The sequence below is a fragment of the Schistocerca gregaria genome, chromosome 8, assembly GCF_023897955.1.
Source record: "Schistocerca gregaria isolate iqSchGreg1 chromosome 8, iqSchGreg1.2, whole genome shotgun sequence".
In the NCBI taxonomy this organism is placed as follows: domain Eukaryota; kingdom Metazoa; phylum Arthropoda; class Insecta; order Orthoptera; family Acrididae; genus Schistocerca; species Schistocerca gregaria.
This window is the reverse complement of record NC_064927.1, coordinates 312,781,257-312,798,461: the sequence shown is the minus strand read 5'-3', so window position 1 is coordinate 312,798,461 and position 17,205 is coordinate 312,781,257. Positions and strand designations below refer to the sequence as shown.

The following is a 17,205-nucleotide window of genomic DNA, read 5'->3' as shown; positions in this document are numbered from 1 at the left end:
CATAAGGACACCAACTTTCACTCAAGGAATCCCTTGGGAGCACACAGCAATGTGGTTGAAGTCTCAGTCATTTCTGTGTTAAATGACATTACTGCTGAACAGAAGGAACATCTGACATGGCTGAAAACCACAGAAGCATTTTAGAAGGAGGATCTGACTAAAGTATAATTCCACTTAATAAACAGGGTTTGTATAAGGGGAACTACAGTCCAATGGGTTGGAAACGTTTTCTTGTCATACCAGCTGATTAACAGCCAATCATCCCCAAGTATTTCCATGATGCTGTAACATCAGGTCACCTAGAATTTGTGATGACTATAGACAGAATCTCACACATTATCATTGCCCAGGTCTCTACCAATCTGTTAGGCACTATGTAAGCCACTGCAAGGAATGCCAACAGTGGAAGCACATGCCACAGTTACCTCTAGGCCATCACGTAACAGTTCCACCTGCTGCCATGCCATTAACCTGAATTGGAATCAACCTCCTGGGGAGGTTCCTAAAGTAAATAAATGGGAATTAATTGGTGATAGCCTACACTTTCTACTTCACTCACTATGCTGTCACCAAAGATGTATCAGCTACCAAAGCTCTAGAAATTCCAAAATTCCTTGTAGAAGACATAATTTTGTAGCATGGAGCACTCTTATGATGGTCTCTGATCATGGAATTTTTTTCCAGTCAGGTTTAGTATCAGAGTTAATTCCACATTGTGACATGCACAGGATGAAAACTGCCTAACACACACAGATAAATGAGATCACAGACTGCTTTAATAAAATATTGGCAGATATGCACATATACATTTATGTCAGACAGGGAGAATTGGATATGATACTGCCTACTGTGGCATTTGCTTACAACACAATGAAACAAGACACTACAAGACTGCCTAACACACACAGATAAATGAGATCACAGAGTGCTTTAATAAAATATGCACATGTACATTTATGTCAGACAGGGAGAATTGGATATGATACTGCCTACTGTGGCATTTGCTTACAACACAATGAAACAAGACACTACTACAAGACAGCCTAACACACACAGATAAATGAGATCACAGAGTGCTTTAATAAAATATGCACATGTACATTTATGTCAGACAGGGAGAATTGGATATGAGACTGCCTACTGTGGCATTTGCTTACAACACAATGAAACAAGAAACTACCATTCTTCCTGCTCCTTGTCAAGAGGTCAAGCTGAAAATGGATGTACTATTCCTGTTTCAACTGTACAATACTTAGAATGACTGCACTGAACACCTCACCATCAGTATCAAAGAAGCAAGACAGCTGGCTCATAGATAGACCCTGGATGCCCAGTAGAAACACCAAGAGCCTTATAACACAAAGCAGGGTCAGTGAAATACAGTCCAAGAAACATGTAGTTTTAGACCCGTGTGAAAAGTGGGGCTATCGGGAAAGTTCATAAAGTGCTATTTTGGGCCTTACTTTATCCTTCATTGCTTACTGAACATCAGAAATGAATTCAAAGATTAAGACCCTTCATTGATGATGATGATGAGTCCCATACTCCGTTTACCGAGCGTAGGGGAGCGACGCGGGAGACCCGCGCCGCCATACTAGGCAAGGTCCTAGTGGAGGTGGTTTGCCATTGCCTTCCTCCGACCGTAATGGGGATGATTGATGATGATGATGAAGACGACACAAACACCCAGTCATCGCGAGGCAGGTGAAAAATCCCTGACCCCGCCGGGAATCGAACCCGGGACCCCGTGCTCGGGAAGCGAGAACGCTACCGCGAGACCACGAGCTGCGGACGACCCTTCATTAAGAAGACAAAAATGCAGAGATGTCATCCATGTCCTCCATATGAATCCCTACTGCACTCCTGAGCTGCAGATTGACTTGAGGGTTTCTCATTGAAAGAATCTGAAAACCTGCTCAGTGATTACGAAGCTTTGGAAGGAGTCGTTACATACGCTGTTTATCACAGTGAAGAGGCTGTGGTAACATGACCAGAATGTGAGGATCTATCAGTGCTGGCACGTAGAGGACCACTCACGAGAACTAGATCCAGCATGCTGTTGTTGGTTCCAGTGGGAGCTTCTGAAACAGTGCATCACTGTTTCTCCATGAGAGGGATCAGCACCACAAGCTGTGCTGCAAGAATATGATGTAGCACTTAGTGTTACTGGATGGCTTTCTGTGGATTGCCAGTTGAAATCCAATCACCAGCTATTATTTTTTATTTAATATTTATCATTTCTGAAAATTTCTCAAAATATCTTTTGTTTGTAATGCTTGTATATTTTGGGACATTTGATGTTTGTATAAACAGCAGCATTCTGTATCCAGGAGTTCAGTTCCATTCTGGCAGTATGTTGGTTTTCAGAATAAATGTGCTTTCATTGTTAAGTATTATATTCAATCCATGACCCTGCTTTTAGATTTGAATTTGAATGTGGTTATGATGTGGTAATATGGAAGTTCTAAAAATGCTATTGGAGAAATAGGCAGAAATATTTCAAACATTAAAAACAGACCAGCCTTTTTTGTAATTGAGATTAATGTTAGAGTCATGTATTCAGCCTAAAGTGGTGTTGTGAGGCTAGATAATTAGCTTTATTGCAACATAAAAACTAAACTGTAACTCATATGACTCTGTTAAATAGCACATTCAACAACAGAGTAAAACATATACTAAAGAAAAGAAAAACGTAAGTCAGTGACTACACCAAAAATAATAATTAAAAATAGTTATCACTTGTGTGCAGCATTACATAGCACAAAACACTGTGCTTCACCACTCCCCTCTTAGTGTCAGTGATATTTTCTGTTGAATCGGATACGTTATCCAGACTGGGTTGTGCACTGGTTGCTGATGGCACATTAGAGGTTGACTTTGAAGTCTGTTGCAGCTGATAAGTATTGGGTGGAGGAGAGGCTGGAGCATTGTTGAGTCCATGGTGTGTGTAGATGAGTCCATACCCATGTACGATGCATGGTGTAACGTGCACTAAGTTCTCTGGACCATGTATATTCGCAAATTTACTACAGAATACTTTTTTCAAACTTATTTGTAATGTTTAAAAACTCCAACTGTATAGTAGTATATGTAGTGCTAGCCCAGTTAACCCCTGTGATTAAAAAACAAATTTCATAAAATTACTGTACTACAAAAAATACATTTTTGTTTATGTGAATATATATTTTTTCATAATTGTTCTATTGTACTGTTGAGTGAATTTCATTTTCTGTGAATTATTTTCAGTTTAATGTTCTATGTTTTGATCTTAGTGTGATTGTCTCTACACAGATGTACTTTGGAACAACGTTAACTGTGCCAGGTGGTTGTCGTATGTTGTCTGGCGGGAAGGAAGGAAGAAGAGATGTAAAGTTTTTCTGGAGTTGCATATAAATGGAAGGTATTTTGCTGAGTAAACATTGTAATTGATGGTAGCAAGTCATCTAGTAATAATAAAAATGAAAATTACATATGAATTAGTTTGTGGCTATGTTATTTCAAGAAATATGCCAACCTATAAGGTTTCCAGACCTACAAGAGAAGCTGGCTTCCAGATACAAGAAATTCAAGCAAGGATATGAAGGAGATCCTTAAAAAACAAGATGAGTATTTATTCTTTAAAACTACCACTAGGCCCAGCCTACAATATTTTAACTCCATGAACATTTATTACAATTAATAGTCTTCCAATTGTGCATAACGAAGGACATTGTTAAAATGGAACCATTGTGACCAGGATACTTGTATTTTTGGATTTTTAACAGTGTTTATGTTTCAAGTGGTAAAGAAGCATACAATTGTGTGGAATGATTTTAAACCAAATATAGTTTGACATAGTAAATATGGAGAAGTTTTGGAATGACACAACACTATGGACATACATGATTGTAAAAGGTTGAAGTATTATTATCAAAGTTGACACCACCTATGTAATCCAGGATAATAATAAGCTAAGTACGAATTAAAACATTTGTTTTTGTACTTCCTCAGTGCAGTGTTTTGTGAACAATTTGATTGGTTTTTTCTTGCATTGATAACTTACAAACAAATTTACAGTAGCATGTTAGATTTGAGTCCAGACTGTGAGAAACAAGTACAGTTGCACATAACTGAAACAATGTTGAGTGAAAAGCACAAATAGTTAAATTTACAAGACATGTTTACTGCATTAATGTCATCAATGAAAAAAATAGTGAAAAACGTGAGAAAAATAGTGAAAATTTTAAAAAAACTGTCATCAATGGAAAAAATTTGTGAGAAACTATTAAAAGGCAATAGTCTCAGAATGTAATCTCATTAGAACAGAGCTTAATGCACAAATTTCAAATGTTACAAAAAACTTAGTTGGTTTGTGTTCACAAGTGAAAGCTCTAGATAAAAGTGTGAAAAAAGTAGAGGGAAGGGTAGAGGCTTCAGAGTCCAAAATACAATCTTTAGAAACAAAAACAGGGGAAGTGGGCAAGGATCTCAAGTCTGAGACAGGTGCTGTTGAAGTTAGATGTAACGATGCTGTTGGAGATACTAGTAAACAAGCTGTAATCTCTATAAATAAGTTAAATGAAAAAATAGACAGTGCTGCCTTAGATGTAGATGAAAAGTTCAGAAGAGAGCTGAGATAACAGACACAAATGTGTCAGACTTACCTAGAGATTTCACTATTATCAAAAAACAAGTACAACAGTTAAAAGATGGGGCTTACCTAAAAACATCCTGTAATGTAGGACATCCAAGCTTTCCTACTATGCCACTAAAGTGTTTCCCTGGTGACAAGCATTTTCACCCAGTTGATTTTATACAATATTGTCATGATAGTTTTCTGCCTGGTATGAATGATGAATTAAAAATTAAGTTTATTAATAGATCATTAGAAGGAGAAGCCTTGTCATGGGCCAACCAACTTGACTGTAGCAATTTATCCATAGATGAATTTGAAAAGTATTTCTTGAAAAAGTTTTGGTCTGCCACTGAACGGGCAAGGATAAAGAGTGAGTTTTTTAATGGTCCGCTGTACAGGGAGCATTGAGGAGCTTTTGAAAGAGTTTTGTAAAGACCAGATCATAAAACTTGCACACTCAGACCAACCTCTTGATGAATTAACTCAAATAGATGCACTTAAAAGAAGGCTACCAGAAAGAATTCAAATGGGGTTAGAATCCAGTGAAATATTTTTAAGTGCTTTATCTGAAAACTACCTTGAGCAGTTAAACAGAAAACCGACTCGTGGCGATAATATATTAGACCTTCTGGTGACAAACAGACCCGAACTATTTGAATCAGTTAATGCAGAACAGGGAATCAGCGATCATAAAGCGGTTACTGCGTCGATGATTTCAGCCGTAAATAGAAATATTAAAAAAGGTAGGAAGATTTTTCTGTTTAGCAAAAGTGACAAAAAGCAGATTACAGAGTACCTGACGGCTCAACACAAAAGTTTTGTCTCAAGTGCAGATAGTGTTGAGGATCAGTGGACAAAGTTCAAAACCATGGTACAATATGCGTTAGATGAGTATGTGCCAAGCAAGATCGTAAGAGATGGAAAAGAGCCACCGTGGTACAACAACCGAGTTAGAAAACTGCTGCGGAAGCAAAGGGAACTTCACAGCAAACATAAACATAGCCAAAGCCTTGCAGACAAACAAAAATTACGCGAAGCGAAATGTAGTGTGAGGAGGGCTATGCGAGAGGCTTTCAATGAATTCGAAAGTAACGTTCTATGTACTGACTTGGCAGAAAATCCTAAGAAATTTTGGTCCTATGTCAAAGCGGTAGGTGGATCAAAACAAAATGTCCAGACACTCTGTGACCAAAATGGTACTGAAACAGAGGATGACAGACTAAAGGCCGAATTACTAAATGTCTTCTTCCAAAGCTGTTTCACAGAGGAAGACTGCACTGTGCTTCCTTCTCTAGATTGTCGCACAGTTGACAAAATGGTAGATATCGAAGTAGACGACAGAGGGATAGAGAAACAATTAAAATCGCTCAAAAGAGGAAAGGCCGCTGGTCCTGATGGGATACCAGTTCGATTTTACACAGAGTACGCGAAGGAACTTGCCCCCCTTCTTGCAGCGGTGTACCGTAGGTCTCTAGAAGAGCGAAGCGTTCCAAAGGATTGGAAAAGGGCACAGGTCATCCCCGTTCTCAAGAAGGGACGTCGAACAGATGTGCAGAACTATAGACCTATATCTCTAACGTCGATCAGTTGTAGAATTTTGGAACACGTATTATGTTCGAGTATAATGTCTTTTCTGGAGACTAGAAATCTACTCTGTAGGAATCAGCATTGGTTTCGAAAAAGACGATCGTGTGAAACCCAGCTCGCGCTATTCGTCCACGAGACTCAGAGGGCCTTAGACACGGGTTCACAGGTAGATGCCGTGTTTCTTGACTTCCGCAAGGCGTTTGACACAGTTCCCCATAGTCGTTTAATGAACAAAGTAAGAGCATACAGACTATCAGATCAATTGTGTGATTGGATTGAGGAGTTCCTAGATAACAGAACGCAGCACGTCATTCTCAATGGAGAGAAGTCTTCCGAAGTAAGAGTGATTTCAGGTGTGCCGCAGGGGAGTGTCATAGGACCGTTGCTATTCACAATATACATAAATGACCTGGTGGATGACATCGGAAGTTCACTGAGGCTTTTTGCAGATGATGCTGTGGTGTATCGAGAGGTTGCAACAATGGAAAATTGTACTGAAATGCAGGAGGATCTGCAGCGAATTGACGCATGGTGCACGGAATGGCAATTGAATCTCAATGTAGCGAAGTGTAATGTGATAAGAATACATAGAAAGATAGGTCCCTTATCATTTAGCTACAAAATAGCAGGTCAGCAACTGGAAGCAGTTAATTCCATAAATTATCTGGGAGTACGCATTAGGAGTGATTTAAAATGGAATGATCATATAAAGTTGATCGTCGGTAAAGCAGATGCCAGACTGAGATTCATTGGAAGAATCCTAAGGAAATGCAATCCGACAACAAAGGAAGTAGGTTACAGTACGCTTGTTCGCCCAATGCTTGAATACTGCTCAGCAGTGTGGGATCCGCACCAGGTAGGGTTGATAGAAGAGATAGAGAAGATCCAACGGAGAGCAGCGCGCTTCGTTACAGGATCATTTAGTAATTGTGAAAGCGTTACGGAGATGATAGATAAACTCCAGTGGAAGACTCTGCAGGAGAGACGCTCAGTAGCTCGGTACGGGCTTTTGTTGAAGTTTCGAGAACATACCTTCACCGAAGAGTCAAGCAGTATATTGCTCCCTCCTATGTATATCTCGCGAAGAGACCATGAGGATAAAATCAGAGAGATTAGAGCCCACACAGAAGCATACCGACAATCCTTCTTTCCACGTACAATACGAGACTGGAATAGAAGGGAGAACCGATAGAGGTACGCAAGGTACCCTCCGCCACACATCATCAGGTGGCTTGCGGAGTATGGATGTAGATGTACATGTACATGTAGAAGTTTCAGTGTTCTTTATCGTCAAACATAAACGGATGTAGAGCAGCGTGCCTGCAGCAAGCAGGCGACAGGTCATGGCCATAGAACCCAGCACCCAGGCACACCTGTTTGGACGTACCAATATTAGCGCTTCCTGAAGAGACAGAGTAGTAGCGAATGACCTTGACTACCAGGTCATTTCAAGCAGTAGGCTGATGCTGAGTCAGGATGGCATGATATTTAACATCTGTGGAAGCCAGAATGATGCAGACTAGTGACCAGCCTGGCAGGGGAAGGTGGCGACATCAGATGATGAACCCTGGACTGATGGCTGAGACACTGCATCCAACGGCTTCAGACCCAAACGTCATAGAGCTGAGAGGACCTCAGTTTATACCTCAGACCAGTAGGTGATGGAGGCAGTTTCATGGAGATAGTGAAAGAGCGAAAGCGACCTGACGGCTAGGCCATCAGGCACCTATCGTTGATTCACCATCTGGCTGTGATAATAATAGCTACATCAGAAGACTGTCAGCAATCCCATGACAGAGACCAAAGCATGACAATTGTTGATGCATAGCCCAGCCACGGAGAGACCTCTCGGTTGGTGTGGACACATACGTATGGTCAAAGGGGGCATGTTAATAAGGACGACAAGTACTGTCACATACTTCACTGCCGTCAAAACTTCCTGAAAGCTCGTAATTGCCCAGAAAATTGGGTCACTGTTGTGTAATCTGTTGGTATGGTAAAATGCTGCATCGGCTGGCTGTAATCTGCTCCTGGTTATGGCACTAGGCTCATGTCCGGGCCTGTACCATTACAAATCACACTTGGCTACATGATGCTGGACTGACACACAAACTGGAAGGCAAACTATGTCGCACCTAAGAATGATTCACCAGTTAACCACCGTAACAGTTCTGCTCTTGTTTCCGCCAGACGCTTCCAGGAAACGCGCATGTCAAAAACTGAATGGATTTGTAAGACAAGAAGTTTGGGTGCAAAAACTGATAGAGGTACTCAGGGTACCCTCCGCCACACACCGTCAGGTGGCTTGCGGAGTACGGATGTAGATGTAGATGTAGTTAATGGGCCAGATGATTCTGCAGACCAGTTCCTAAAATATGTAGAAAAGTTGGACAGGGCATATAACAGGTTTGGTCAACACAGTACTGATTTTGGGAGGCCAAACTGGAGTAATCACAATCATAATAAAAACACTAATAATAATGACAATTTTAACCAAGGACATAACAACACTCTAGGGAGGAAAGACAGGAAGCCAAATAATTTTGGAAATTATTAGGATGTAGGACCAAACTGAGGGGACCAACAGTTTTACGAGAATAGAAATTCCGGAAATGGAAATGGTGATAGGAATTTTGAAAATAGAGGTGGACAGTGGATAAATAATAACCACTCCCCCCACTTGTGTCAGATAATGATAGCAGAGGTGATAGGTTAAACTGAAACCTTCTCGGTTGGTGGAAACGGTGAACAGTCATTCTTGACAGTAAACAGAAGCATAAAACCTATACAATAGTGATTATGTAAAATTCAGAGAGTTAACACTTGTCTGATTATTTCTGACTACAAAAGTAATCAGTGGGATGTTTTTCTGTTTGAAGTGAAAAAAGTTTTTCGATTATACCAAAAAGGTAAGGTAATGAAATTTTACAAAATATACAAGTATATCAAATTATGTTGAACACCCTGAGTAACCAGTAAAAATTTAAGTCTAAAAGGTTGTATAATTGTAGGAGTAATGAGATTAGTACACAATGTATACACAATATTTGGTAAATTTTGAGGAGGTATAAGGTATCTATAGCTATTAGTTGAAGAGTACACCTGAGATATTTAGTGTCATGTACTAGTTTTCAAAGTCTTCACATAACGTCACAAGAGAAAGTACAGTTGTCTAGTGAAATGCATTTCAAAGTGATGAAATGATTGTAGGGAGTATTACCTTTCTGACCCTTAAGTTGAAGTAATGTGATTGTATACAGTAATGAGTTGTGCAAGCTATGCAATAATTACATACAGCAAAGCAATAAAATATATAAATAGAGTAATGTCTGTTTCTATTTGGTCAGAAAGGTAATACTCCCTACAATAATTTCATCACTTTCAAATGCATTTCACTAGGTAACTGTATTTTCTCTTGTGACATTATGCAAAGACTTTGAAAACTAGCGCATGACACTAAATATCTCAGGTGTACTCTTCTACTAATAGCTACATATACCATATACTTCCTCAAAATTTACCAAATATTGTGTATACATTGTGTACTAATCTAATTACTTCTACAATTATACAATCTTTTACACTTATATTTTTACTGGTTACTCAGGGGGAGTTGCGGATAGTGAAATGTTGCAGTTCTTGCGTCTAAGCTGCAACACTTCACTGTCTGCCTCTCCCACCATACTATCCCTTCCCCTCCCTGACCCAGACTCCTCCTTACCCCCACCCAGTCACCGCTCCCATCATGCACTGGTGCTGCTGCTCGCAGTGTGGTTTCAGCTCTCTTAGACTGCAGACGTGTGTGCAAGTTGCGTTTACATGAGTGTGTGTGTGTGTGTGTGTGTGTGTGTGTGTGTGTGTGTGTGTGTGTGTGTGTGTGTGTGTGTGTCTTCTGCTGACAAAGGCCTTAATGGCTGAAAGCTATAATTGTGTGAATCATTTTGTTGTGAATATCACGACTCAGCATCTCTGCTATATGATGAGTAGCAACTTTTCTTATCTGGTATTGTTACATTCCAACCTGGATGTTCCATTGTTTACTTCCATATTGAAGCAAGAATTCATAAAATTTTATTATTCACAGAGTACTTTCGTAAGCAATGATTGCAATAGTACAGTAGGTTTAACTGGAAATAATTCTCATAAAGAAATATTCATAATTTAAGATTCATAAGCAACAGGTGGAGATTAAATTTGCAATGAGCTAATAGATCTTTCATGCTAAATTGATGTAGCTCATTTAAAGCCTTCATTCTCCTCTTCTCCATAAACATTTTGTTTTTCACCAAAAACTTCCTGCTCAAATATTATTCATAATCAAAGTTCTCGTGTTCTAGAATGTTCGAATTTTAACTTGTGATTATTTCTAAAATTCCCTCCCATAGTTTTATAGCCCTGATTTTTCTGCTTCTCAAAGTATCCACTTTTACTAAAAGTATTTGTTAGTTTCCTAATTATTCAATTTGGAAAATTTAATTTTTTACCTACTTTTGATGGCCTCTGGGAATCCCCATGGAAGTAGAAATTATTTATATGGAACAGTATCTATCATTTTTTCCTCTGCTAATAGAGACCATGTTTGAAGCAAATTGCTATTCTGCTTATTAAACTTTTGTGTTATCTTATTGTGCTCTTCTTGATATTATTAATTAATATGTAAAATCAGATTATTGTTTTCATTCTTAAGCCTGTCTGTAACTAAGTGTGCAGAACAATGTCACATTCATTTCATCAACTTCATGTAACTGGTAACAAAATCAGGCCTTGGTTGGCCATCAGTCTGTGGTTAACTGTTGAAATGTACATTTCTTTGTGAATCAGTCAAAAATTCACATGAACTTGTACTTAGTCAGTGGGCATCACACATTATGTTAACATAATGTATTTATGAAACAGCGTGTTGAGAAATACATTTGTGTCAGATTCAAGTATCACTGATCCAGTCTGCCACCAATGAAATGTGAGATTTTGTTAATGAGTGTAGATTACCTCCTGCATAATAAAAAGCTGATCATTATAAAAGTAAATCTGAGGTTCAATAAATATGAAGGAATTGAAACCTGATTACATACATCTTAAAAGAGCAACAGCTTAGACAAGGGTTCTGACATTAATGATTACATAAAACCCCTAATATACTGATTTAATTCATTAGGTTATCTTTACCAGTGTAATATTTCTTTTCCATCAGAGAGTTTTTATCATTGTAAAGTTACTGTGATGTGTGCATCATTCAATAGCTTTAGGTTCAGACTTTGTATGAATGTGATACATGAGAGCTATGTTTGTGGGATATGTTTCTGAACTGATTCCTCATTTGTGTGTTGTGGGTGTGAACACTTATGCTTTCTGTCCTTTCTAACCTGTTTTCTGTGATGGATATTATTATAATGAAATGGAAAACCTTAGCTGCTTACAGGCATTGACGTATGTCAATGAGGACAGATGAAAATGTGTGCCCCGACTGGGACTCGAACCCGGGATCTCCTGCTTACATGGCAGACACTCTATCCATCTAAGCCTCTGAAGACACAGAGGATAGTGTGACTGCAGGGATTTATCTCTGGCATGCCTCCTGTGCGATCCACATTCTCAACGTATTGTCCTATTGTTTCTCACATGTGAAGTGATATTAAGGTTAAGATGTTTGGACCATTGAAGCAATGTCTGTATGCTTTATGTGGCCTTTTCCTTAAAATGATTATAATAGCTTTTCTTTGCTATGTGAACACTCTCTTTGATCACTGAATATTTGAATATACCAATACTGAAGATGTGGTTTAAAAAGCGCCTATGATACGCTGTACACAAAAGTTGCTTGTCTGCTCACCATATAACTAGACTACATTGAGTTTTCTTTGTCCAGTTTCAGAAAAAATACCTAAACAATTATAGAGAAGAATATTACTTGCCATTTTATAGCATGTTTCCAAATGAATTACAGAGAATAACATTACTTACCGTTTTGTTGTAGCATGTTTCCATACCACATTGTATTCTTGGTCCTCACATGATGTTCTGCAGTCACAGACTATACCAAGCTTCTTGGTTTCCCAAGCAGCTTTCAATATTCCTAGACGTTCTGTAATAAATAAGTAAATATACCCATTGGACCTATCATATCGAATAAAATTCATTAAGAATACTGATTTTTTGAATTATTATTACAGGTAATTTTAATTATGCTACAAGAATTTAAAATCAAATTATGAATATTAATAAATGAAAAACAAAATTGAGCATCTAAAGGAAGAGGTATCAGTTCTAAAGAAGAAAATGAGTCATGGGAAGGAACTATGCATATGAAGAAAATTAAAAGGAAATGACAAAGACATACTCTCCTTCTCCCAATCCCTGAAATGGAAACACTTCTTGATCACCAATCCCTCCAACCAAGGCCAACCTAATTCCAATACTGAACCCTGCCTCTCCCAGTTTATACCACCATCCAACCATGAGGATCCCCCCCTCCCCACCTAATTCCATGCTCGTCACCTTCCACAGATTCCTTACCTCCACAGTTTGGCCTCACCATCCTTTCCCAGGCCCCTTCCTTAAAATGCCAACCTTCCAGCAGAAGGAAGAATAGTCACATGAAACCTCAGAACTAATCATGACCTAATCCTCCTATCTGCAGACAAAATTTCCACCACAGTTGTTATGAATTTCAGTGACATCTTGGTGGAAGAACTCTGACAATTATCTGATTCCTCCACCTATAAACTCTGGCAGAATTATCCCATCCAGAAGTCCAACACAGTCGCCAATCCTTGCTTAACACCTTAGGTCCTTCTCAAACCTCTCCCCTGAATCTGTTTCTCTCTTCACCCCTATGACACCCACTCACACACATCTTGTACACACTCTTCAAAATCCACAAACTCAACAATCCTAGACACCCCATTGTGGCTGGTTATTGTGCACCCGCTGAAGGAAATTGGGCCCTCATTAACAAGCATCTCCAACCAGTTGCCCATAATCTAGCCACCCATGTCAAAGATACCAACCACATCCTTCACTGACTCTCCACCATCTCCATCCCCTTACCTTCTGGATCCCTAAACTGACTGTTGATGCTACTTCTCCATACACTAAAATTCCTCATGCCCATGGTCTTATCACAAGTGAGCACTACTTTCCCCAATGTTCTTCAAACTTGATCGTTGGGAGTATGTGGCTGAGGGACTGCGTCACCTTTCAGACAACTCTACATACAAAGTTTGCCAAGGTAATCCCATTCCTGATGTCCAGGCAGAGCTTCAAGGAATCCTCAGAACCTTACGCCCCCTACAAAACATTTCACCCAACTCCATCAAACTCCTGACACCACCAACACCTCACACTCCTACCTTCTACCTACTTCCTAAAATTCACAAACCCAAACATCCCGGCCGCCCCATTGTAGCTGCATACCAAGCCCCCACAGAATGTATCTCTGCCTATGTAGATCAACACCTTCAACCCATTACACGCAGTCTCCCATCCTTCATCAAAGATACCAACCACTTTCTCAAACACCTGGAATCCTTACCAAGTCTGTTACACCCAGAAAACATCCTGGTAACCATTGATGCCACTTCCCTATACACAAATATCCCTCACGTCCAGGGCCTCGCTGCAATGGAGCACTTCCTTTCACGCTGATCACCTGCCACCCTACCTAAAACCTCTTGCCTCGTCACCTTAGCCAGCTTCATCCTGACCCACAACTTCTTCACTTTTGAAGGCCAGACATACCAACAATTAAAGGGAACAGCCATGGGTACCAGGATGGCCCCCTCGTATGCCAACCTATTCATGGGTCACTTAGAGGAAGCCTTCTTGGTTACCCAAGCCTGCCAACCCAAAGCTTGGTACAGATTTATTGATGACATCTTTATGACCTGGACTCACAGTGAAGAACAACTCCTGAATTTCCTCTCCACCCTCAACTCCTTTGGTTCCATCAAATTCACCTGGTCCTACTCCAAATCCCATGCCACTTTCCTTGACGTTGAAATCCATCTGTCCAATGGCCAGCTTCACACATCCGTCCACATCAAACCCACCAACAAGCAACAGTTCCTCCATTGTGACAGCTGCCACCCATTCCATATCAAATGGTCCCTTCCCTACAGCCTAGGCCTTCATGGCAAACGAATCTGCTCCAGTCCTGAATCCCTGAACCATTACACCAACAACCTGAAAACAGCTTTTGCATCCTGCAACTACCCTCCCAACCTGGTACAGAAGCAAATAATCAGAGCACTTCCTCATCCCCTCAAACCCAGAACCTCTCACAGAAGAACCCTAAAAGTGCCCCACTTGTGACAGGATACTTCCCGGGACTGGATCAGACTCTGAATGTGGCTCTCCAGCAGGGATACGACTTCCTAAAATCCTGCCCCGAAATGCGATCCATCCTTCATGAAATCCTCCCCACTCCACCAAGAGTGTCTTTCCGCTGTCCACCTAACCTTCGTAACCTCTTGGTTCATCCCTATGAAATCCCCAAACCACCTTCCCTACCCTCTGGCTCCTACCCTTGTAACCGCCCCCAGTGTAAAACCTGTCCTATGCACCCTCCCACCACCACCTACTCCAGTCCTGTAACCCGGAAGGTGTACACGATCAAAGGAAGAGCCACGTGTGAAAGCACCCACATGATTTACCAACTGACCTGCCTACACTGTGACGCTTTCTATGTGGGAATGACCAGCAACAAACTGTCCATTCGCATGAATGGACACAGGCAGACAGTGTTTGTTGGTAATGAGGATCACCCTGTGGCTAAACATGCCTTGGTGCACGACCAGCACATATTGGCACAGAGTTACACCATCCGGGTTATCTGGATACTCCCCACCAACACCAACCTATCCTAACTCCGGAGATGGGAACTCGCCCTTCAGTATATCCTCTCTTCTCGATATCCGCCAGGCCTCAACCTCCGCTAATTTCAAGTTGCCGTCGCTCATACCTCACCTGTCTTTCAACAACTTCTTTGCCTCTGTACTTCCGCCTCGACTGACATCTCTGCCCGAACTCTTTGCCTTTACAAATGTCTGCTTGTCTCTGTGTATGTGCGGATGGATATGTGTGTGTGTGCGAGTGTACACCTGTCCTTTTTTCCCCCTAAGGTAAGTCTTTCCACTCCCGGGATTGGAATGACTCCTTACCCTCTCCCTTAAAACCCACATCCTTTCGTCTTTCCTTCTCCTTCCCTCTTTCCTGAAGAAGCAACCGTCGGTTGCAAAAGCTAGAAATTCTGTGTGTGTGTTTTATTTATTGTGCCTATCTTCTGGCACTTTCCTGCTTGGTAAGTCTTGGAATCTTTGTTTTTAATATATTTTTCCCATGTGGGAGTTTTTTTCTATTTTATTTACATCATAATTTAATACTTTCAAATCCATAAGGACAGAGGTTTGGTTATGTAATGTAATTTTTGTATAAAATGTGTGAAATTAAATCATGTTAAACATCTTATCTGTGACTGTTGCTTATTTATATAAATAACAATCTAGACCAGTAGTGGAGACAATTGTTTTGCATGAGCTAAGAGCAGCTTGATAGTTTAGTCCAGTCATATGGTGCTTCTTGAAGGAAATTTTTGTAGACGTTTTTTGGCAAGCTTTCTGTAAGTTCTTGAACCTGAATTCTGCAAAGTCCCACCAAAATTTCAGCCCATAAATATTTTAAAAAATGAAAAAAGCTACAAAAATTTTGGACTTTTTTGGTTTTTTGCTTTTAACTTGGTAAGTACAATATTGTCAACAAAGTTGAATATTTATGAAAAGAAAGAGGATAAAATTTCCCACAAAATAGGTCTGAATGACATTTTTCATGAGATCAAACATATGGCATGTAGCAGGTGTTGAACTTAGTGTAATTTTGAGGGTATCATCAAAACCCTGTTCCTTATCCCTCATTATGCTATGACGTTCAGTCAGATGGTAAAACAATAACTTTAATCATTTCTACAGTTAAAAACTGTTCAAATAACTTATACAAATGATATAATAATTATGCTTTATTTGACATTTGATAACAATGAGTATTATAATATTATATTATTAACATAACAATTTTCATGAAATTTCAAAGAAGTTTAAAGCACTTCATGCTTCATGAACCACTGCCCTTGTCTTTACTTGATTCATCTGGAAAATGAGCACATATGTGGGTATGTTACAGCTAAATGAGATAATAGATGACTAATTTCAGCCCATACCAAATAATAGCTACATAATCATCTACCTATTATAATTATAATAAATTAGAGTAGTAACCAGTATACAATGTTTGCTACAATAATGAGGTCATGAGATTTCACGATGGCAAATTATAATAACAGCAATGTGAAATGTGGCTTTTCTTCTGTAGCAGTCCTTGCTTCACTCTCCTGTTCCTCCTCTACTTCCAACACACCTCCTTCTATGTATTGCAAATCAGGGTGACTGATATTCTTGCAAACTGTATCACGGTTGATGCAGAGCTTCAAGTTGCGAAGGCCTCTATTTTCACAGCTACAAGAGTTTTGACAACACACAATTTTGTGTTTGCATCCAATGTAGGTCAGAATAACATTGGGTGCTGTTTTCTAAAGCATAGTGGTTGCAACTAGGTGATCCTTGGACCTCTATCAAACCTATTCTTTGGGATTTTTATTTTTTCCCAGCCATTGTTGCACCAGTAGGCACACATGGAGAATATGCAGCATCCTCAGTTGGTGGCAATGTTGATAGTTGTTCTGAAGTCAGTTTGATTAAGCTTCTGTATGGGATGTGACTCAGGGACTCCCTGCTTATACCACCATACAACTTGGTGATGAATTGTTTACCACACTCCACTAAAGCCTTCTTATATGCATTTCAATCTTCAAATATTTGTATGACCTGTTTTGATTCACGGTTTTTCTTCAGTGCAGTTATGCGTTTCACTTTGCCCTGATTGTACAGCAGAAGCAGTGTCACAGCCACTGCCTGCATGCAAAAACTGGATATTCTCTGGAGGGGAGCTGCTGT

General features: G+C 39.9%; 1 protein-coding gene across 1 annotated transcript in view; it reads right to left on the bottom strand.

The window, feature by feature from the left end:
• LOC126284471 (sodium channel protein Nach-like) overlaps positions 1 to 17,205 on the bottom strand; it is a 146,999-nt gene that overhangs the window by 29,901 nt on the left and 99,893 nt on the right. Inside the window, exon 9 of the mRNA XM_049983424.1 lies at positions 12,164 to 12,284. Within this exon, the coding sequence (XP_049839381.1) occupies positions 12,164 to 12,284 (121 nt within the window). The remainder of the gene's footprint in view (positions 1 to 12,163; positions 12,285 to 17,205) is intronic.